Source organism: Mastigoproctus giganteus, chromosome 10 (assembly GCF_048544385.1).
Source record: "Mastigoproctus giganteus isolate SK-2022 chromosome 10, ASM4854438v1, whole genome shotgun sequence".
NCBI classification, from domain to species: domain Eukaryota; kingdom Metazoa; phylum Arthropoda; class Arachnida; order Uropygi; family Thelyphonidae; genus Mastigoproctus; species Mastigoproctus giganteus.
This window is the reverse complement of record NC_143584.1, coordinates 208,467,395-208,490,428: the sequence shown is the minus strand read 5'-3', so window position 1 is coordinate 208,490,428 and position 23,034 is coordinate 208,467,395. Positions and strand designations below refer to the sequence as shown.

Below are 23,034 nucleotides of genomic sequence, written 5' to 3'. Positions count from 1 at the left end.
CAAGCAGGAACTGGACAAACTTTTAGAGAATGAATGAGTGAAAAAAATTTTTTGGCTGATTCTACATAAGCTCATATGCTTGCTTTCTTGCATCGCATGCCTCTATTACTACTACTACTTCCACAAGTGTGTTAGTTGTCTGATGGCACCAGGGGGTTCCCCCATCTCTGCATTGTATTCTTTGTAAGTGACACAGAACTCTGTGGAGGCCAGTACTACTTCCACTTTGAGATTTTCATCTATTTCAATAATAGCTGTAGTCACTTCTTCAAGTGTTTCTGGGAAACCTGGGGATTAAAACAAAGTCAGGGCATAAGCAACACATCACCAGGTCTGTTTCTCGACTTCTTTCCAAGCCTTGCCAATGTTCTTAAATGCATTAAGAAAAAAATTTGAAAGCCTAACTTTACACATAAAGTTAGGTATATAAAGGTGTATAAAGTTAGAACAGTTTATATCTTGATGGACATCACCTAAGAAGCAAACTTCTCATTTAAAGACATGATTAAAAGAGATGTTTAGTTTGCATCATACTTGTTTAGCATAATATCCCCTTCCTCAATGATTTTAGCCAACTGTGCTTTGAATTACCAGCAATTTTTTTTACCATGCAACCTCATAAGTACAGGTAGTTCTCGACTTTACGAGTTCATTCGTTCCTGGCACGCACTCAAAGCGGTAATTTATTTCCCATAGACATAAGTTTAAAAATAGGGGTTACGTTCTCAACAATGAAATTAGTTAGCTAATTAGTTTATGTTTAAACAATGATTGATTTATCCAAAGAAATGAAAGCACAGCCTGTAAAATCAAGTAAATTATAATAATAGAGAAATTATTTATGACTTACAAATGTTAAATAATGTTTATTCTTCATCATCAGACTAAATGCACACTCGTTGATCACTCATTATTGGCTCCGCACTCATTAGTTTGTTGCACAAGGAATCATCTTCTTCAGAAATGCTTCGAGAGGCGTTTATTTCCAAGATAATCTTCTCTTTTCTTTATAAATTTCAATAGCATACATAAGCATTTTTTAATGGAACGCACAAATTGCAACTAACATGATTTGCACGGAGTAACAAGTTTACGAAGCTTTAAAAAAAAAAAAAAAAAAAAAGAATGAAGAGAAGATTCTGAAAATTTATTTATTTTTTTTATACGATTGAAGATTTGAGTAAAGGAGAAACACGTTTCACCATAACGTAAAAAAAGCACAATTCCAGCCTATCAATATTTTCGCAAATGCAACAACATTGAGTTTACTACCGTTATAATTGCTTGCAGTAACAGAAAAGTCCAATAAACCGGAAAGTGCAAATTGTTTTTGTTTTATGGTCATGACTTCCAGAAATGTGCTTTAGAAAAATATCAAAGGCATTCAAAATTGGTTCTTATAACATAACGATGAAAGTGTAGTGCGTTTAATGCTTTCAATTGGTAACTAATACAATTTACACTACAAAAACGACCTTTTAGGGAGTTACATAGCAAATATTTGAACTTCCAAGGTCGTGAAATGAATTACCAAAAAAACAATGTGCTATTGGGTTCACATTACGATATTTTTGCGATACAATGGTAATGGATTAATATCGTAAAGCAGGGTACACTGTATTGTATAGCTATGCACGTGGTTTGAAATGCGGTATTTATGAATGTTTAACATTCATTTTTTGCAATTAATGTTCATATTTTTGATTCTGTTGATAGTTGAAAAAAAAAAAAAACTTATAAACGTGGGAACTCAAAGTGAGTACTGCCTGTACTAGCAGTTTTGCTTGTCACTTTAATATTGTGCAAATTTGCTCTCACTATGAAACACATGAACCAACCTTTTCTAGCATTAAAGAATTTTCTTACAGGCCTCATGTTGTTTTAAGCTCCTCACAAAGGCGATGCTTCAGTCTGGATTATAACTAGATTAATAGATTTGATTCTCTATCCAAATTATGAGAACTTTTTACACCTCTGCAATAAGTCATCACCAGTCTTAACTGTTTCTGCTTGCCATGAAGTCTTTAGCCTTCTCCAAAATTTATATAATTTTGGATTCAAATTGAATTCAAAGAATTCAATTTGAATCCAAATTGAATTATACAAGGTCCATCCAGAACTCAACCAATTTCAGTGTTATAACAGCCTGCTTCCAAATACTTGATTACATTTAAATTTTATAAGCAAGAGGCTGTTTTTCACTAAAAGCAGCTTAACTGTGACTGCACTTTCTTTTCTCAGATGTAGTTAAGGGATAAAACAGGTGGAAACAAAAATATGCTAACACTATTCAACTGCATAATCTATTCAAAATTAGGAACTACTAACAAGTTGGAACAGAGAAGATATAGAGGTTAGTTCCCCACAAGAACAATGTTATCTGCTCTGGAAGCTACAATGATAAACATCAAACTGCCAGTTTGTAAAAATTTCTCATTGCCATGCTATAAATCAAGTCTGAACAGACTTGATTTATAGTGTGGGAATGACAAATTCTGTGTTCCGAAAGTCTGAACAGACTGAACCGAAATCATTATCCTGGAATGTATGCTTAAACAGTACATGGATGCTTTGGTGTTTCTTAAAATCCTGAGGTTGCTCCTGCTGTGTATTACACCCACTATGTGTTGAATGATTTGATGGAGTATTTCTGGCAGTCTGTTTTGGCTTCTTCGCTTTTTGTTTACGACTGGGCTTTAAGTACTCTTCATCGTTTTCATTTGCAGTATCAACTTCCGTGACTCCTTCCAAATTCACTTCTAACATTTCTGGGGAAATTATTATTATTATTATATTAGCCATATGGTGCAAGGAAGCCTGAGGCTTTGTTTGTTATTTGGTTTTTAGGAGCATTAGCAACCAAGGCCATATTGCTCTGGGAATTGCAGTGGTCATTCCCTTGACCTTTCCGCATCCTCCGTATTTGGTGGTGATGGGCTTGAACCCCGGTCTAATCAAGAAGCATGTGCTACGCACTGCTGCTCCTTCCCACCTGGCTACGGAGGCGCCAAAGCCTGAGGCTTTTGCTCCAACAGCCAAAAACATTAAGTTACCCAGAAAGAGAGAGAGAGAGAGAGAGAGAGATGTAGAAGGAAATCACCAAGAAAGAGAAGAATGATGATATCCAGCTCAGGACCCTGGGTGTGCCAAGTCCATACTCACTAGATGTGAGCCCCCTGGGGTTAAATGTAAGGCTTCTTCAGATGTAGATGCAACCTTCTCCGGCTTCTATGTTCAACTCTATCACATGCTGCAATTTTTTCCACTGTCAAAATAGCTTAGATCTCTCCTTTGTACTCAATGGAGGTGGTTTTGATGGTCGCACTGCACGTATACGTGCTCTATACACCTTACAACGCTCACTATTAGTCTTCGACATGTTGAATTATAAATTTTTTTTCGATCAAAATTTTTTTATTAAATATGGTGGAGAATGACAAAAGAAATAGCATGATGCAATCAGTAGGGGTATCTCATGCAGCGCTCGTGCCTGGTATGGAGTGGTACAATGTGGGAGGAGAAATCATTTCGTGTCACACTTTCTTGGTTATTTTTGTCAATCCACAGACACATTGCACATGTACAGGCTCTAACACCCTACAACACTCACTACAGTGGGCCCCTTGACAATTGGTTCACTGTACAATCAAATCACTTTATGATGGACACTCCATAACAAAATACCATTCACTATATGATATGGCCGACCGGGCTAGCTGGGTGGGTAAAGTGCCTACCTAGCAACCCAAAGGTCGCGGGTTCGAATCCCGCCTTGGGCTTGGATCAAAGTACAGCAAAAACCTTGGGAGATGCATTATGGCCACAGAAGCCGATGTGCCAACAACTACTACCAAAAAAAAAAAAAAAAAAAAAAAAAAAACAATGATATGTAGTAAGCGCTGGTCATTATGATCACTTTTATGAATTGCATTTTAATTCTATTAACGGCGATTCTAATAAGCAAAAATAGGAGGAATATTTTCCACAGGCTATAAAAGTAAAGATATAAAGCACAGATTTAAACTTGATTACCTTACCAATCAACAAAATTTAATGATATGTGAAGGCAATTAAGAAAGGAAGGCAATTACACCACATTTTCCCAGAGGTCACCCTCCCAATTACTAACACTGCTTAACTTTGGTGATCGTACGAGAACAACTATCATGGCATTTAGCCATGATAGTTGGCTGTTCAAAGTACCTGTAATGCGCTTACTTATGGCAACAGTCGCATTTTCATTGCGTTTTTTTGTCAATCCGCAAACGCAAGTTACTACCATCTGAAAATTGACTGGAGCACACCTAAAGAAGTTTCACTTCAAAAGCCTGGTTGGCCACCAACTTACAAAACCAAAAAACATGTTCAACAAACTATAAAGAGGATATTTATGCCTCATACATGTAATCAATGGATAAGGTCAAAGAGACCACAGGAACATCTGTCAGTATATCAACCATCCACAGACAGCTGCATAGCTTTGGATTCAATGGCAGGACAGTTGTATTTAAGTTCAATATCACAGTCACCAATTTGAAACTGCATTTAGAGTGACATCTTTCCTGGCATTCATGAACTCTAGAACAGTAGCAGAAGATGTCAGAGTGAGAAATTTTGTAATACATATCTTTCCAATAGATATATTTGGACTTGGAGACTGCCCAGAGAGCACTTCCTGTCTGATTGTATCATCATCTCAACAATGAAGTCTAAAGGCAGGTGGTCTGATGGAATGGGGCTGTTTCTAATGGTTTAGACTTGGTCCATTGGTGGTAGTGCTTGAAATGATAACCTAATTGGATGTTATGCACTACTTACTCTGGCAAGCTATTGATATGGATCCTACTAGCATCAGCAAGATGCTAGTAGGATCCATAACCCTAACTTCAGCAAGAAAAATTGTACTGGCCAGCTGAGCCCGGACCTAAATGTCACCGAACACCTGCAGGAAAAATTGCAGCACAGAGTAGGCTGTGGCCAAAAATCTTCTTTCAAAATTTGTAAGGTGTATCACTCAATTTTGAAATCCTTCTTTCAAAATTTGTAAGTGCTGGGTGTAATTCACTCCATTCCACTTGCAAAGCAGTTTGCAAACTACTTTGTAGGCGGAATAGAGTGAATTATAGCCAATACCTACAAGACTTCTACCAGTTAACAGAAACTAAGCTGAGGAGAACAATTACTACCTCCTTCAATTTGAATTTATGCCCCTCATGTGTAGTCTGAGCAAGAAAAAATGCAGTGAGCACTGAGCTTGCTTAATTCATTCTAAGCCTTAAACACCTCAATCAGAACTCCTTACAGATGTCTAATCTGGTGCAATTTACAGAACTGAAGCCTTTCTTGGTAAGAACACCCTTCTGTTCCTCTCAACTCCCCTTCTCTGAACCTGTTCCAGCCGAACTACATCCTTCCTAAAATGAGGCCTCTAAACATGTTTGCAGTACTCAAGATGTGGTCCAACAATTGCCTTATACAATGGGATAATCACCACCTTATTTGTTAGGTTTTGGAAATAAGTCCCTTTTTCTTTTTCTTTGCAGCTGCCTGGGTGTGTGTCCTTCTCAATACTTTTGGTCAAAGTGTACACATATGAACTTCTTAACAGACAGCAATTAGCTGTCTGTTAAGAAGCCTTTTCTTTAGTTATATATAGGTAAAACAGATAAAATGCTTCAGGTCACAGGTACAGCTCTTTACCACTAATTATGAATTTTTAAAAACTGGATTTAAATTTTGTTCACCAACATTTATATTGAAAAAAGCTGTTTAAGCATGGGTAATGCATCTCTATTCCTACTACCCGGATACTATGCATGCATCGTTTTCACAAGAGTTGCCTAGGTATTGCACTACTTCGAATAAGTAAAGCTTCTCTGGTAGAGAAAACTACTGTTACTTATTCTCAGATGAGCACCACCACCCAGACGCACCGTTTCATCGTTGGTGGGTGGGCAGGTACCCTGTTGCAATAGTGACAACCCAGTTATGAAGTATAACTCCACAATATGAGAGATGCTTGGCATGGTTTAATGTAAATATATTTCTTGATGAAATGTCAAAGAGTATGAAAAAGGCTGTTTAAGCATGGGTAATGCATCTCCATTTCTACTACCCAGGTAGTATGCGTTACTTATTAGAAGTAGTGCAATACCTAGGCAACTCGTTGTGAAGGTATTCACAATGAGATATAATAAAACAATGCATGCATACTACCTGGTAGTACAAATGATGGAGATGCATTACCCATACTTAAACAGCCTTTTTCATACTCTGTCATTTCATCAAGAAATATTTAGATTAAACATTTATATATACAATTTAAAATTTCAACATGCAGTAATTAAATATGAAATCAACACTTATTACATGATACTAATAACATTATTATTATATGGGTGTAATAATATTTTAAATACTGAGGATACATAAAAAAATCATTTTAATTCCTTTTAATTTATGATGTAATCTTCAGTCTTACTATTTCATTTATAATTTAGTTGTTTTTGACTTATGTTATTCTCTTATTCCTTGACACATTTCTAGAGGAAATTCATGCCCTCAATACATGTTAATTTTGCTCCTTCTTAGGACAAACTGTTCATTTGTGAATCGGGTATTTCTTAGTATGAAACTAACTGATCTTCACAGGACTGATATTTTTATTCCCAAAAATTTGTTCAGGCAGCAGACTCCTGATATTATAAAGTAACTTTTTTTTTTTCTTTTTTTTTTTTTAATTCTGCTATTAATCTACAATGTTCAATTAAGATCAACCAGATTGGAAGGCTAATCTTTATTAGCATTCTTTTCTTCTCTTTTATTCACTTTATGTTCCTATGTGGTCTAGAAATAATTTATTCTGAATTAATCTTGGTCAATTTACAGTTTGCCATCTAAAAGTAGCCAAACTGAAGTACTTTAATTATTACCACCATTTATATTTTCAAGCAATTAAAAACAATCATTACACAATAAAATGTTTTCCACATATTTTTAATGTAATTTGCAAATCTAACAAACAAAAGCTCTCGCTATTGTTGGATTATACCAATCTCTTCCATGACTCAGGAAATGAAGCATCACTGCACCATGTATTTAAACTGAATAATACACTAAAAAGAAAGTATCATCAGTACTTTCTCGGTGTCCAAAAATTTTATTGTGCTTTTGTATTTTTGTTCATAAACAAATTTCATTCATACTCATTTGGCTTTCCTATGGATCAAATAACAAAATATATTTTAGCATTAGCATAGGCATATGATGCAAGAAAGCAAGCTTATATCACATCAGCCAAAAAAAAAAAAAAAAACACCTGTTCCCATTTCACACATCCATTCACTCCAAATGTTTGTCTAGGTCTGCCTTGAACTTATTTAAGTTGTTGACCTCCAATACAACAGATGGGAGTTTGTTCCAACTATCAACCACCCCTGGCTAAAGGCAAATTTCTGCACATCTATTCTATAATTACCTTTCCTCAATTTGAATTTATGTTCCCTCAGGTGAGTAATCTGAGCAAGAGGAAGAATCTCATCAGCATTAAGCTTGCTCAAACCATTCAAGGCCTTATACATCTCAATTAGATCATCTTGCAGGTGCCTAGTCTCCAGACACTGCAATTTGCAGAACTTGCACCTTTATTGGTAACAGCAACCCTTGATTCCACTCACCAGCCAGGTGAGTGGAACCAAGTTGCCCTTCTCTGTACTCATTCCAGCAGCTCGACATCCTTCCTAAAATGAGCCCTCCAGACCTTTTTTTAGCATTAGCATTAGCAGAGGCATTTGATGCAAGAAAGCAAGCTTATGCAGCATCAGCCAAAAAAAAAAAAAAAAAACCCACTTCCACATCACCCCTCTGTTCGTTCAAAATACCTGTCCAGCTGAGCCTTAAACTTATTTAGGCTATCAACCTCCACCACAAGGGATGGCAGTCTGTTCCACCAACCAACCACCCGCTGGCTAAAGGCAAATTTCCGCACGTCTATCCTACATCTGTCTTTCCTCAATTTGAATTTATGCCCTCTCAGGTCATTTCTCTGAGCTAGAGGAAGAATCCCATCAGCACTGAGCATGCTTAAACCATTCAAGGCTTTATACACCTCTATCAGATCACCTCGCTGGTGCCTAGTCTCCAGACACTGTAATTTGCAAAACTTAAGCCTTTCTTCGTAAGAGCACCCCTTTGTTCCATTCACTAATCTTGTTGCCCTTCTCTGTACTCGTTCCAGCAGCTCTACATCCTTCTTGAAATGAGGTCTCCAGACCTGTATACAGTACTCTAGGTGTGGCCTGACCATCGCCTTATACAATGGAATAATCACCTCCTTATCCCTGCTGGAAAAATTCCTGCATATCATTGACAATACTCCATGAGCTACTCTTGCAGCCCGTCTGCACTGCTCAGAGAACTTCATATCTGCCTGCACAACCACCCCAAAGTCCCTTTCATTCTCTACCACTGTCAGTGTAGTACCACAGAGTTGATACGTTGCTCTGGGGTTGCTGTTTCCCATGTGTAGTACTTTACATTTATCAATGTTAAACTTCATTTGCCACCTCTCAGCCCATCTGCTCAACCTTTCCAGATCCTGTTGCAGCAGCATAGTGTCAGTAGTGTCCTTGACAACCCTGCCAACCTTTGTATCGTCTGCAAACTTGGACATTAAGCCCGATATACCATCATCAATATCATTTATAAATACAGAAAACAATAATGGACCCAACAATGAGCCCTGAGGGACTCCACTAATAACATCAGTCCACGATGAGCAGTGTCCATTGATTACCACTCTCTGTCTTCTCCCCCTCAACCACCAACTTGATTGGATACTATGACTGCATCATAGTATCCAATCAAGTTGGTCAGGCAAGACTTCCCCTTAACAAAACCATGCTGTGTCTGAGCTATAACTGAAGTCTTGTCTAAATGATCCTGCAGTGCTTCTTTAACCAGTGCCTCCATTAATTTTCCTGGAACAGAAGTTAAGCTCACAGGTCTATAATTACTTGTGTCAGCCTTTGATCCTCCTTTGTGAATTGGGGTCACATTTGCACATTTCCAGTCTATGGGTACCGCCCCTGAGTCCAAGGAAGCTCTCATAATTATGGCTAAAGGTTTGCTTACTTCCTTTGCTGCCTCCTTTAATATAACTGGATAGATCCCATCCACCCCGCCTTTCTTGTGTTTATCTTCAACAGTTTCTCCTCCACTTTACTCCCAGTTATTTCAAGATTCTGTAGCTTACTGCTAGAGTTGAATACACCTCTGGCATTCCCCTCGCTGAATAACTCCTCATGTGTGAATGTCGATGCAAAATATTCATTTAGTTTGTTAGCTACCTGAGCAGGATCATCAACACTTGACCCATCAATATCAAGTGGACCAATCTGATTCATCCCCTTCCTTCTCGAGTTTACATAAGTAAAGAACTCTTTGCTGTTTTTCTTTGCATCCCTTGCCAAGGATTTCTCGTAATCTGCCTTCGCCTGCCTAACCTCCTTTGTAACTTGGTTGCATATCAACTTGTATCTATCATAGGCTTCTGTGTCATGTGTTAATTTGTATGTATCCCATGCATTTTTCTTCTCTGCCATATGCCTCATTAGTTCATCTGACATCCATTTTGGCCTAAACCTTGAACAATATTTCTTAGTTGGTATGTAAAGCCTAGTAGCTTCCAAGATAAGTTCTTTGAATGCTTCCCATTTTGAATTTGTTGTTGGTAACATCATCAGTTGGTCCCACTGTATAGAATTTAAATACTGTCTCAGTCCATCGTAGTCGCCTTTACGGAAGCAATAACCCTTCCCTTTACCCCTAATGGTAGTTACCTCTTTGAGTAAATCCCACTTCAGCACACTGTGCTCACTGCCACCTAGTGGTTCATTTATCTGCAGATTCTTAATGCATGAAGAATCACTGCTGATAATCAAATCAAGAGTATTACTCCCTCTAGTTGCCTCCCGAACATGCTGATGTAGAAAACAATCATCCAATAAATCCACAAAAGTCCTGCTAGTGTGTGAGTAACCAGCCCCCAAATTCCAGTCAATATCTGGGAAATTAAAATCTCCCATTATAAGACACTCTGATTTACTGGCCCACTATTTCCCTGTACAGTTCCTTATTATACTCATCAGAGTCATTAGGCCTATAGCACACTCCTACTCTCAATTTTGATCTCCCAATGTTTATGTCACACCAAACTGACTCCACACTGCACTGTCCAGCGATGTCGACTGGCTTCACTTCCTTGGTTTTTATGTGTTTCTTAACTAATAACATAACCCCTCCTCCCTTCCTATCCTGTCTATCCTTTCTGTAGACGTACTCCCCAAATTGCAGTTCTGCATCCCTTATATCTGTGTGACACCACGTCTCTGATATCCCAACAATATCTGCCTTCGATGTTTTGAGCAATACCTCAAATTCATCAAATTTATTTACTAAACTCCTAGCATTGGAGTTTAGCATTATCCTAGCATTATCTCTGAAATACCATGCATCTTGTTTTTCAGGCTTCTGCTCATTCTAATAGAAGCAGTGCAAGAATCTCTTTCAACTCTGCCAGTGGCTACTGTCAATCTATTGGTCTTTGTCTCCCCCCAAGCTAGCAGTTTTCCGACCCACCTAACACTGCCTCGATAGCATCAGCAAATATTCTTGCACCCTTTCTATTTAAGTGTATCCCATCCCTGTAGAAGCAATCTCTCCTGTTAACAAGTACAGTCCAGGCTGAAAAAAATTCTACCCCTTGAGCCTTGCACAATCTTTCCAGGGCCGAATTGATCGACAAGGCTCTCATCATATACTCCCTCCTATCGTGTCTGGGCAGAATTGCAGACACTTTCAAATTCAACCCTAATTCTCGGCTTTTGTTCAACAGTGACCTGTACTTGTTAAGTAATTCTGCCAGTCTCCTACTCTTAATATTATTAGTGCCAACGTGTACAACTATTAGTGCCAACAACTATTAGTACAACTATTAGTGCCAACAACTATTAGTACAACTATTAGTGCCAACGTGTACAACATGTACAACAAGCTTGCTCAAACCATTCAAGGCCTTATACATCTCAATTAGATCATCTTGCAGGTGCCTAGTCTCCAGACACTGCAATTTGCAGAACTTGCACCTTTATTGGTAACAGCAACCCTTGATTCCACTCACCAGCCAGGTGAGTGGAACCAAGTTGCCCTTCTCTGTACTCATTCCAGCAGCTCGACATCCTTCCTAAAATGAGACCTCCAGACCTGTATGCAGTACTCAAGGTGTGGCCTGACCATTGCCTTATACAAGAAGACAATCACTTCCTTATCACTGCTAGCAAAATTACTATATATCATTGACAAAACCACATAGATTTTAAGATTTTGTTGCCCTGTATACCCTGTCCCTAGCATATCCAATGATAGGGACAGGGTATACAAGCAAACTTAGACATCAAGCATGATATACCTTCATCAATATAGTTAATAAATATAGAAAATAACACTGGGCCCAGCACACTGAACCCTGGAGAACTCCCTAAAAACAGTAGTCCAAGAAGGGGAGTGGCCACTGATAACCACACTTTCTTCTCCCACTCAACCATCCTTTATCCATAGTTAACCCCACAAGAAGAATTCGAAGATTATATAACTCTAGAAACTAGAAGTCAAGATTACCCTGGCCAAGTCTCTATTAGCATAAGCACATTAAAAGTAGTCTTTCCTTTGCATATAAAAAATAAGGGCAGTTGAGCATTGTTCCCTTGCCAAATGCTGGTACTTCTGTCCATCTAGGTAGTAAGTAACAGTTACAATCTAATGGTTCTACTGTATTATCAGCTAAAAATAAAGCTAGTTTCTCAGCATCATACCTTTCTTCTAACTCTTTTATTCATGACCTCGGTAAATCATCTCCTGCCATAATCAATATACTCTACTCAATATCTCTTGCGGTCTTCCAATAGGAGTTAGAATTCTGAACAATCTGGATGCCAAGGAAACTCCAAGGTACTGATGGCATTTCTCCACTTGTTCTCCAAGCCTGTGCTCACTCCTGTTCTATGTCACCTTTTTACACTTTCTTATTCCACTGATGTTTTCCCTCCTGCTTGGAAATTCTCATAGCCAACCAGTTCCTAAAAAGGGTGAAAAATCCCTCTTTTAATTATTGTTCCACTGCACTTACCTCTACTCTTTACAAAGTAATGGAAAATTCTATAAGCTGCCAAGTTTAAACCATCTTGAAACCTTTCATCTGATCAATGACTGCTAATATAAATTCTGTCAGTGTCAATTCACTGGTGATATACTGGCTTATGTTACTGAACTTGGGGAAAATTCAATGGAAAAAGTTGTCAAAACTAAAGCATTTTACATTTCTAAGGCTTTTCATTGAATTTGACATAAAACCTTCTAAACAAACTCCCATCTTATGGATTGCCAACTGTTTTTGCAACTATGTATCCAGTTTTCTCTCTGACCGCCAATTGCAGGCGATGGCAGATTGTGTTCTGTCTTCTAACTTCTCTGCTAATACTGGTGTTCTCCAAGGTTCGGTTCTTTCTTTCACTCTTCTTTTCTATATTAATGACCTCCTTCCATTGACTGGAAATCTTATCCATAGTTTTTCTGATGACAGTGCACTACATAATGCCTTACAATTTAAGGAAGCCTTGTCCTGCGCAAGGAGCCTCAACTTCTTGAATATCCATCATCAATGTCCTAAATGCTTGCCTCCAGGTAATTCTCCAATGGGGCAAAGAAAACTTAAGTTCAATCTTTCAAAAACTCAATCCTATCTTATTTCTCAAAAAACAATAGTCTACTGCTCCTAGTTTGACTTTGATGGTACTCAGATTTCTAGAAAAGATTACATCTTTATTAAGAATTACCCCAAATTCTTTCTCTGTCAGTATAAGCAACATTACAAATATTTCTCTCTAACAATTTCTTTTTTGTTCTCAACATTACTTTTCTTCTAAACAGCTAATGACTCTGAACTTCTGTTGTGAAAAGTGGGTAGCTTGAATAAATTCAAGGGAAGATTGTTTGTTCAGGGATTTATTGGGTGCATCCATAGTGTGTCATCAAGGGAATAACTAGACAGAAATGGAGAGGATGGACAGGTGATGCAGGTAGGGTTTTATTTGATGCTGAATAAGCTTGCTTTCTTATATCATTTACCACTAATAATAATACTAAATTTAAAATCCACCCTACCTCAGAACATTTTCACATCCGAAGTGATCTCCGCCAAAATTTCTCTCAAGCACAGACTATTCAAAAGAGGGCAGCGAGGTTAATTACCCATCTCATACAGTCTCTGTCGTAGATTTTCAGTTTCTGCTGGCATGCCTTTTCCAAAAATACTTTCATGGGCACTGTTCTTCTGAAACTCCCACACTATTCCAAACCAGTCAAAACACATACCAGAACCAGTCAACATCACATACTTTCCAAACACCACAATTTTCAGAACTACACTTTTATGGCAAAATCTTTTTGTGCCTCCAATCTTGTTGCTCTCTTCTGCACCTTTCCTAACAGATCTAATGAGATTTCTAAACCTATAGGCATTAATGCCAGATGAGGACTAATCATTGCCTTATACAAGGAGGTAACCACATTTATGTGCTTGCTATAAAAGTTCCTATACAGCATTCACAAAACCCTATGAGCTGCTCTTGCAGCTTGGAAACCTGCACCCAAAACAATTTCTACAAAGTAAATAAAATCTGCACCATAAACAATTTGTAGGATTGTTTATGGTGCATATAGAGGCATGGAAATTTCTGTAAAATAAGCAAAATAATAACACCAAATAAAGGCAATGGCAGATCAAGAATTGCATAAATAAAACAGAAAAAAATTTGTGCAACTTTTGTGTTCTATTAAATATATGAACAATATATGGGGCCTCTACTTCTGTTCTCTGTGATAATACAGTAGATTCACCACTGTTACTCATCTGAAGAGGTCAGTCTCATTTCATATCCTGTTAGGGAGTAGAGGAACTTTTAAAGACCTTCGATCTGAGCCACAGTTAGCCAATCTCTGGAAAAAAGAGTAAGGATTTTCTTTCCTCACTAAAAAAAAAAATATATATATATATATATATATCGAACACATGTAACCATAGAAAACATGACACACCATATAGAGCAAACTGTCATAGTATGATCAAAGAAATTTAAATACCAAGGAATCCACTAAGCCAATAATGTCTATCTCCATAACCAGAATCATAATTACAGATAAGAACAACTATTCCACGGCAGTATACTAAAATTCAATGGTTACAAAAACCAATTAATGATAAACAAAGTAAATAAGCAAAGAATTTTCTGCAATTTAGGATCACTTCATTTTGCATAATTTGGTGCCTCCTTAACATTAGGCTTTAAACACAGAGGCACCTGACTCTTCAAGGGTACATAGTCCACACTGATTATGATGATATTCTTTCACCCATCAAGGAAAAGCCCCCACTCTCTCCACTTGAATTAGTAAAAATATCCAAAATGTGAATCTTGTGGATATTTCTACTAATAATTTGAAATGTGAACATGCAAATTATGTCAATAATTTATTTCTTTAATTTTTTAATGCAGAGATATAAAGAGAATGGAAATAAAAGTAGATAAGTAGCAATATGCCACACTCAGAGTTCTGGTGGTTACAAACTGTTAAGGCCAGTCTCTTATTACCAGTCTCTTATTGTTTAGTGCATCAAGAGATGCACTAAACAATAAGAGACTGGTAATTGATAAGTATACACTACCACCCTATATACCTCCCCATCCAAATCCAAACTCATTTCCACCAGTGGTATAAAAAAAAAAATTTTTTTATACATAAACTATCCTAATATAGTCCCCATCCACTTTTATTGGCCTTCAATATGATCATCTTACTAAATGTGTCTCTAGAGTTAAATTTTTATACTTCTTGCACTTTCCAACATGCTTTGGATTTTAAAGATGGATAATATCCCCCCTTTTTTTTTATGAAACCCCAAACAAGAGGTATTAGAACCTATAGTACTTGGTACCGTGCTTTGGTTGGAGGTGGAGAAGACAAAAGAAGATATTTGTTGGCATTAGACTTGAACATCTGTAGACTATAATTTTCAGGAAATATGTATGAAGGAAGGTTGTTCCAGAAAATAGCAGTTGAATGAATAAATGAGGAAGATGAAAAGTTGGTTCTGTGAGTTTGAAGTTGGACAGTAGATGGATGTTTGCTGGTGGCGGCACACGTTCAGACTGTTTTGAAAGAGTGGGAATAATAGAAGCCAATTCAGAAGAACAGTGCCCATGGAAGTATCTGTAGAAAAGACATGCAGCAGAAACAGTACGTCTATGAGACAGCGAGTGGAGAGACTTTGTTAGAGATGAGTCATTAATTAACCTAAATACCCTCTTCTGAATGGGATCTAGAAGCCTGAGAGAGATTTCGGGGGCACCACCCTAGATTTGGGAACAATATTCCGTGGTAGAGCAGATTTGCAATTTGTACAGAGTGAACAGCTGTTTGGAAGAAAAGTAACACAGAGAGAGAAAGAAAAACCAAGTTTTTTAGATGCAGAGGAAGCAATATTTGTAATGTGCTTGTGCCAAGAGAGATTAGAAGTCAGAGTAATCCCCAAAAGAGATATATCAACTTGCCTAGAAATCAGAGTGTCACCAAAGATAAGCATAGGGGCAGAAATATCCTTTTTGCGAGACATAAGACAAGACTGAGTTTTAGAAGGATTGAAATCAACTAAGTTGTCTTTGCCCCACTGGAGAATTACCAGGAGATCGGAATTTAAGGAATTGGTAGCAGATTTTCGAGAAGTTGAAGCTGATTAAGCAGGACAAGGTTTCTCAAAATGGAAAGTGGAATGCAATGTGCTATCATCAGCAAAACAGCAATATTAAAGAGGGTCATTAATATACAAGAGGAAAAAGTGGAGGAAAGAACTGAACCAGCATTAGTGGAGAAGTTAGAAGACAGAGAGACATCTACCATCACCCTCAGTGAGCGATCAGAGAGAAAACTGGATAACCAATTACTAAAAACAGTTGGCAAACCATAAGATGGAAGCTTGGTTAGAAGACCTTTATGCCAAACACAATTGAAAGCCTTTGAGAAGTCAAGAGCAACTGCTTGTGTTTCACCGAACTTTTCCATTGAATTTGTCCATAAATGGATAGCATAAGCCAGAATATCACCAGTGGATTGACACTGACAGAATCCATACCAGCAATCGTTGATCAGATGGAAGGTTTCTAGGTAGTTTAAGAGTTGGCAGTTAATTAATTTCTCCATTACTTTAGAAAGAGTAGAAGTAATTGCAATGGGACGATAACTGGATAGGAGGGATTTATCACCCTTTTTAGTAATTGGCTGGATATGAGCAAATTCCAAGCAGAAGGAAAAATAGCTTTGGAATAAGAAAGTGAAAACAGGTGGCAAAAAACAGGAGTAAGTTCAGGAGCACAGGTTTTGAGAACAAGTGAAGAAATACCGTCAGGACCTGGAGCTTTCTTTGCATCAAGATTTGTCAAAATCCTTCTGACATCCTTTTGAAGGAAGACCACAGGAGGTATTGAAAGGAGTGTGTTGGGAATGGTGGGAGGTGTTTTACCAAGATCATTAATACATGAGTTGGAAGAAAAATGGGATACTAGCAGGTCAGCTTTATCCTTGGCTGAAGTGACAATAGAACCATCTGGTTTTAACAGAGGTGGGAGTAGAGATGGGCAAAAGTTGCGGCCAATAGCTTTGGCAAGAGATCAGAATGCTCGGCTACCATTAGGGCAAGAAGCAAGTTTTCTACTCTTAGCCTGTTCAAAATCTAGTTTGGACTGATTAATAACTGCTTTACAATTGTTGCAAGCTTTGGTGTAGGCAGAAAATGAAACTGAAGAATTGGAAACAAAGCACTCATGATATGCAACGTTCTTCTCTTGAACAGCCTTAGAAAAAATGTGCTAATGTGCTATTATTTTCACCTTGTCCTCAGTATCCTCAATTTCAAGATTTTAATTTTTGCTGTTCTTCTGCTTGGATTATTTTATCATACACACACACAGGTTATCTAAGTTGTTTTCCAGATCTAGGGAAATCATTACTTTTGTTTTCTGTATTACAAATTAAAATTGTAATACAGAAAAAAGTAATGGATATTACTTTTGTTTTCTGTATTACAAATTAAATTAAAATTAAATTACTTTAATTTTAATTGGATACAAACAATATTAATAAAATAAATAACTCTAAGTATGATTTCCATTTGGCAATAGTAACACATACAGAATATAAACATGGAAGTGCTTTCCACAAATAATATATAATGCAGAACAGCAAAGAAAAAAAAATTTTTTTTTTTTTTTTTTTTAGTTTTACTTTTTGAATCCATCCAACTTGTTGTGGCTGATCATTTTTATCCTTTTTAAATGAGATTTCCTCAATTTTTAATATATGTTGCATAAACATTCCTAAGAAAGTACCAGTAGTTACCAGTGAGTAGCTGTAGGGCTACAAAATAAATAAAATAAAACTGACAGTGAAGAAAGGAAGTGTGACTACTGATAATTTTCTGCAGCTTGGAACTGCAAAACTGACTAATGCTATATTTTCCAGCCATCTCTTAAGGAAAAATGAGTTTTTAATGTTAAATGTTTAGACTATAACAGCACTGGTGGGGTGGGAGGGGCAAATAATTTCATGTTATCTTAATTTTATTTCTTATTTATTATTATTATTTATTTTTATTTTATTTTTGCAAAAGTTAATCAGTTTAGTTCTAATGCAGTGGGTTTGTAATTACAGGTTGGTACACTTCTAGAATTATTTCTGTTTTCTGTTACGATGACGGTAGATTATCATATGTCTTCAAGGAAGAAATGTGGACAAATTTGATGTATATCATATACTTTTCAGTTTCATAAGGTGGATTTTCTTTTTCTTTTTTTTTTTTTTGCTGATATAAGTGCATAAGGGGTAACTAGTAACTATAATAAAAAAGTATATATTTTCAAGTGTGAGAACCTTAAGTGTTGATCAACAATACTTTAAAAAGTGAAATCATATATGCACCCAACAGGAAGTAAACGATAATAATCCAAGAAATATGCATAAGAGTACAGGAATATATTAAACAGAACATGCTGCATAAACATTTCATTTAGTTTAACACGTATTACCTAAAGTTATTAAACTACCGTATTACGCGCTTAATTATTTTCTCCGCCCAGAGATGAAACCGGTAAACGAGATGCTCTTTGGTGGATAGGCTGGGATTTAAATGACTAGGTATTTCAAAGTAAACAGCACCTCGAGGGATAGTTATTAACTTAAAAATATTTCTAAAATTTTAAGACCTTACACAGAACTAATATAAAAATATTATAATATAAATGCACAATACCTCTAATGCTGAGCTAAAAATATCTTCATTATCGTCTCCTTTCATAATTTCATCATCTCCAAAAGGAGGAGGTTCCCTTTCATCCGCCATATTAACAAACACCGAGATCACCATACATCAGGGGGCGTTATACCAAAATGACAGTCAAACGAGATATTCTCCGTTTAATGACAGCTAATAAAACAACCATATCAGATGCTTCTAAAAGGAGAAATGTGATAAAGCCGGAAAAGGAAAAATAATAATGGTGAACAATACTTTTAAAACGTTAACACCTATTTTTTTATTTAGTAATGGTATTTTTTCGGTTGGTTCACTCCAATATTACATTCCGATTCCATAGTTTAGAAGCCAATTTCACAAAATCAAAATTCATAATGTAAATAAACAAATTGATAGATACAGCTTTTATATGTAGTTATAAACAGCTTTTATATATATATTTATATATAAAGATTCAAAACTTAGTGTGTTTATATATATATACAGGGTGTCTCAACAATATTGGTACAAACGTTTAGGGGAGGTAGGTAACGTCTAAATGAATGTGAATCGCATAGGAACCCATGACCGAAAACGTCACCGGAAAGTAGTAGCAGAGGCACAAGAAGCAGAAATGACATAAGACAGTAATTAGTGGCAAACATTTATTTGACATAATATTAACAATGGAGTACGAGATGGATGCATTTCATGATGTTACGACAGATGCTCGAAGGTTCCACCATGAGACGCGATGCATGCGTGACACCGACGCAGCATGGATTGGCGGACACGGTTGAACACACCTGGAGTTTCTTTGGCAGTAGCAGCAGCGCAGACGAGTCTCGCCACGAGATCCATTTCCGTCTCCACGTGCGATTCATACACGATAGATTTGAGCCCCCCCCCCCAAAAGAAAGAAATCAAGGCTCAATAAATCAGGTGAGCGTGGGGGCCAGGCAACGGGTCCACCACGACCAGTCCATGAACACCCAAAATGCCTGTTCAAATGGTCACGAACACGCCTTCCATAATGGGCAGGTGCCCCGTCATGTTGAAACTAAATGTTGCGTCTCACATTTGCTGGAACATCGTCAAGTAACCCTGGTAGAACTTGTTCAAGAAAGATCCGATATTTAGCAGAGTTCATGCGGTATGGGTGACTAAGCAGTCACCGACCATACCTGCCCACACATTTATTGCAAAGCGATGTTGTGCCGCATGGGGGTGCACACGGTGTGGGTTGTCGTGAGCCCACACATGAGAATTGTGCTTATTGAATAACCTTCTCGAGTGAAATAAGCCTCATCCGTGAACAAAACATAGGCTGGAAAATTCAAGTCTTGAACACTTTCTTGGAGAAACCACTGCGTAAAAGCCACACGTGCAGGATGATCTTGGGGGAGCAGTAACTGAACACTTTGGAGATTAAAGGGGTATAAGGAATCGTCGTGCCAGACACGCTGTACACTCCAACGAGACACTCCTAAGGCAGAGGCAACGGCACGTGTGCTGGTAGTAGGATTATTCTGGACGGCATTCAACACACTTTCTTCCATGGCGGGAGTTCGCGTCTGCCCGCACTACTCCCATTACCTCTAAATGACCCATAATCGCACAAATTTTGATGCACCCGCGCAAACAAACGGTGGTCCGGTACATGTCTGTCTGGGAAGCTTTTTTCATAAATTCGTTGAGCAGCTCGTTCATTGCCCTCTGCTAATCCATACACTAGGTGCATGTCTGCCAGCTCACAGTTCGTATCGATGCATGCTCTTCGTGCGGCGACTACTGCTTGAATGAGTAAACCAGAATTTTTTCCCTCTCGCGAACTGATGAACAGCGCCGTCTACCGAATTACGGTGACGTTTCCGGTTATGGGTTCCTATGCGATTCGCATTCCTTTGGATGTTACCCACCTCCCCTAAACGTTTGTACCAATATTTTTGAGACACCCTGTATATATATACTGAGTGATCACTGAATTATGACCACCTACCTAATACCGTCACGGTTTACTCATGGAAACAGCTGCTGTTCTAGGCATTGATTCCACGAGATGTCTGAAGATACCCGTAGAGATCTATAGCCCTGCTGCCTACAGGGCTTTCTACAATGTCGAATTAGATGATGGGCACGTGTCCATACGCCACACTTCCCGTTCCTAAACATCCCACAGGTGTTCAATTGGATTGAATTCAGGCGAATTTGGAGGCCAATCAAGATGGGCTATATCTTCACTGTATTCCTCGAACTAGGTATGCACAATGCGGACCAATGATGCGGCAAATGATGGTCTTGGAAGGTCCCGTCAGTGTCCAGGAAAAAATGGAAGATCGCAGGGCACACACACACACATGGTCTCCTAAGAGATGCCCATAGACCTCTCACCAGTGAAACGTTGATCCATGCGCACCAGGGATCCTAATTCTTGTCAGCAAAATATATATCTCATATTAAGCAACCACCGCCGCCTACCTGGACAGTGGGCACCATGGACTTGTATTGCTTGGCGTGTTGAACCAGATATTTGGACTAATACGACCAGCATACTCGCTTCGAGTCCTCTAGTGTACAACAAGCGTTTTGTTGACGCGAAACATTCGCCGTCGACGATGATCAGCGGTGAGGAGATGGCGCCTCTTAGGTTTTCTGCTGTGGAACCCCCACGTGTGTGAGTGTGCGATGTATCGTCATTTGGGATATTGTTCATACATTCCTCATACGAGTAATGTAATTAGAATTAAGAATGTTGTTACACTTCTCATATGAAGAATGTACTGCGATGTTTAACTGTGCAACAGTTAACATCGCAATTTGTTGCATAAAATGCTATTTTGTGTCTTTCACTAATCCTGTTGTTCTTCCCTGCACCTGTTCCCACAGTTCTAAATCCTTTTTAAAGTGAAGCTTCCAGACTCGAATGCTACTCAAGATGTGGCCTAACCATCACTTTAGACAATATGGTAATCACTTCCTGAAAATAATTATTTTTTTCGAAGGAGGGAAGGGGGGGAGATTGAATGAATGTTGTGTGGAGTAAACATCTCGGGTTTGTTGTTTTAGGTGTTGGGTGTATCAGCGACTTAGACTATATTGAGTAATTGTGTATTATGTCTGAACAAGTATATATGTGTTCAACGGCAAATTTGCATGTTGTGAGGGCTGCAAAACCCAAAATATCTCAGTGGGATATTACAAAAAATGATACAAGAAAGCACGTTTATACAGTATCAGCCAAAAAAGCCAACACTTTGTATATTACATATCCATCTATTCTTCCTTGAATTTATTCAAACTACACGCCGATACAAAACCAGAAGGAAGTTTGTTCGAACAATCAAATATCCACTAGCTGACAGAAAATTTCCGCACATCTATGGTACATCCATTCTTGCTCAGTTTCAATTGATACCAGGCGCCTCCGTAGCCAGGTGGGAAGGAGCAGCAGTGCGTAGCACACGCTTCTTGATTAGACCGGGGTTCGAGCCCGTCACCACCAAATACGGAGGATGCGGAAAGGTCAGGGAATGACCACCGCATATCCCGGAGCAATATGGCCTTAGTTGCTAATGCTCCTAAAAAAAAAAACCAAATAACAATAACAAAATAACTCAATTGATACCCCCCCCCTCATGTGTGCAAAATAAAAAAAAAAAAGAGAGAGACCAAATTCTGATATTAGGGTCACCCGTAAATTATTACATCTACCCATATATTTATTTTGTCTGTAAATTGTGTGTCTTCTCTCGTAGATTTGCCTGTTTTGCTGGACGAAAAAAACCCAGTTTCTGAGGGAAAAAAACCTTGCTATCTACGCCTGAGACCGACTAACTCAGCCACGGAATGAAAATGAAAAAGCCCACTAAAGTTCCTCGCGTCATCGACGGGATTCGAACCCGGACCTTTTTCACCCAATTTGGGGAGGACGGTAACGATACCACTGTGCTACTCGCGCAGACTCCTCATGTGTGCAGTCTGAGCAAGCGGAAGGAAGAATTCAATTGGCATTTAACTTACACCATCCACTGAAAGCCTTAAACCCCGATCAGATCTCTTCACAGGTGCCTTGTTTCCAGGCGCTGTAATTTGCACAACTGCGGCTGATCCTGGTAAGAGAATTCTTTTCTTCCACTCACTAATCTTGTTGCCTTTCTCTGCACCCTTTCTAACAGATCCACATCCTTCCACAAATGAGGCTTCCAGAACTATACACAGTACTGAAGACGCGGCCTATACAACAATATAACAGCCCCCTTGTCCCTGCTAGAAAGAATCCTGTATATCATTGACAAAACCCCATGAGCTATCCTAACAGCCTGTCTGCACAGCTCAGAGAACTTCATATATAAGTGAACAATTATCTTCAGGTCTTTTCATTTAGCATTAGTTGAGGCATATAATACAAGAAAGCAAGCTTATATCGCATCAGCCAAAAAAAAAAAAAAAACCCTTCCCATTTTACCCATTTGGTAACTCCAAATGTTTGTGTAGTTCAACCTTAAATTTATTTGTGCTATCAACTTCCGCAACAACAGGTGGAAGTCTATTCCAACGATCAACTACCCATTGCCCAGCATAGGAATAAGCCTCTCTTATGTGAACATTTTATCTCCATTATTTTTGATTGACAGTGA

The 23,034-nt window shown here is 38.1% G+C and overlaps 1 protein-coding gene across 1 annotated transcript in view; it reads right to left on the bottom strand.

Moving 5' to 3' along the window:
- The window catches only part of Snx1 (sorting nexin 1), a 107,471-nt gene extending 88,890 nt beyond the window's left edge, over positions 1–18,581 (bottom strand). The window contains exon 1 of the mRNA XM_090382289.1: positions 18,416–18,581. Within this exon, the coding sequence (XP_090238415.1) occupies positions 18,416–18,529 (114 nt within the window). The 5' untranslated portion in view covers positions 18,530–18,581. The remainder of the gene's footprint in view (positions 1–18,415) is intronic.
- Positions 18,582–23,034: the final 4,453 nt, after the last annotated feature.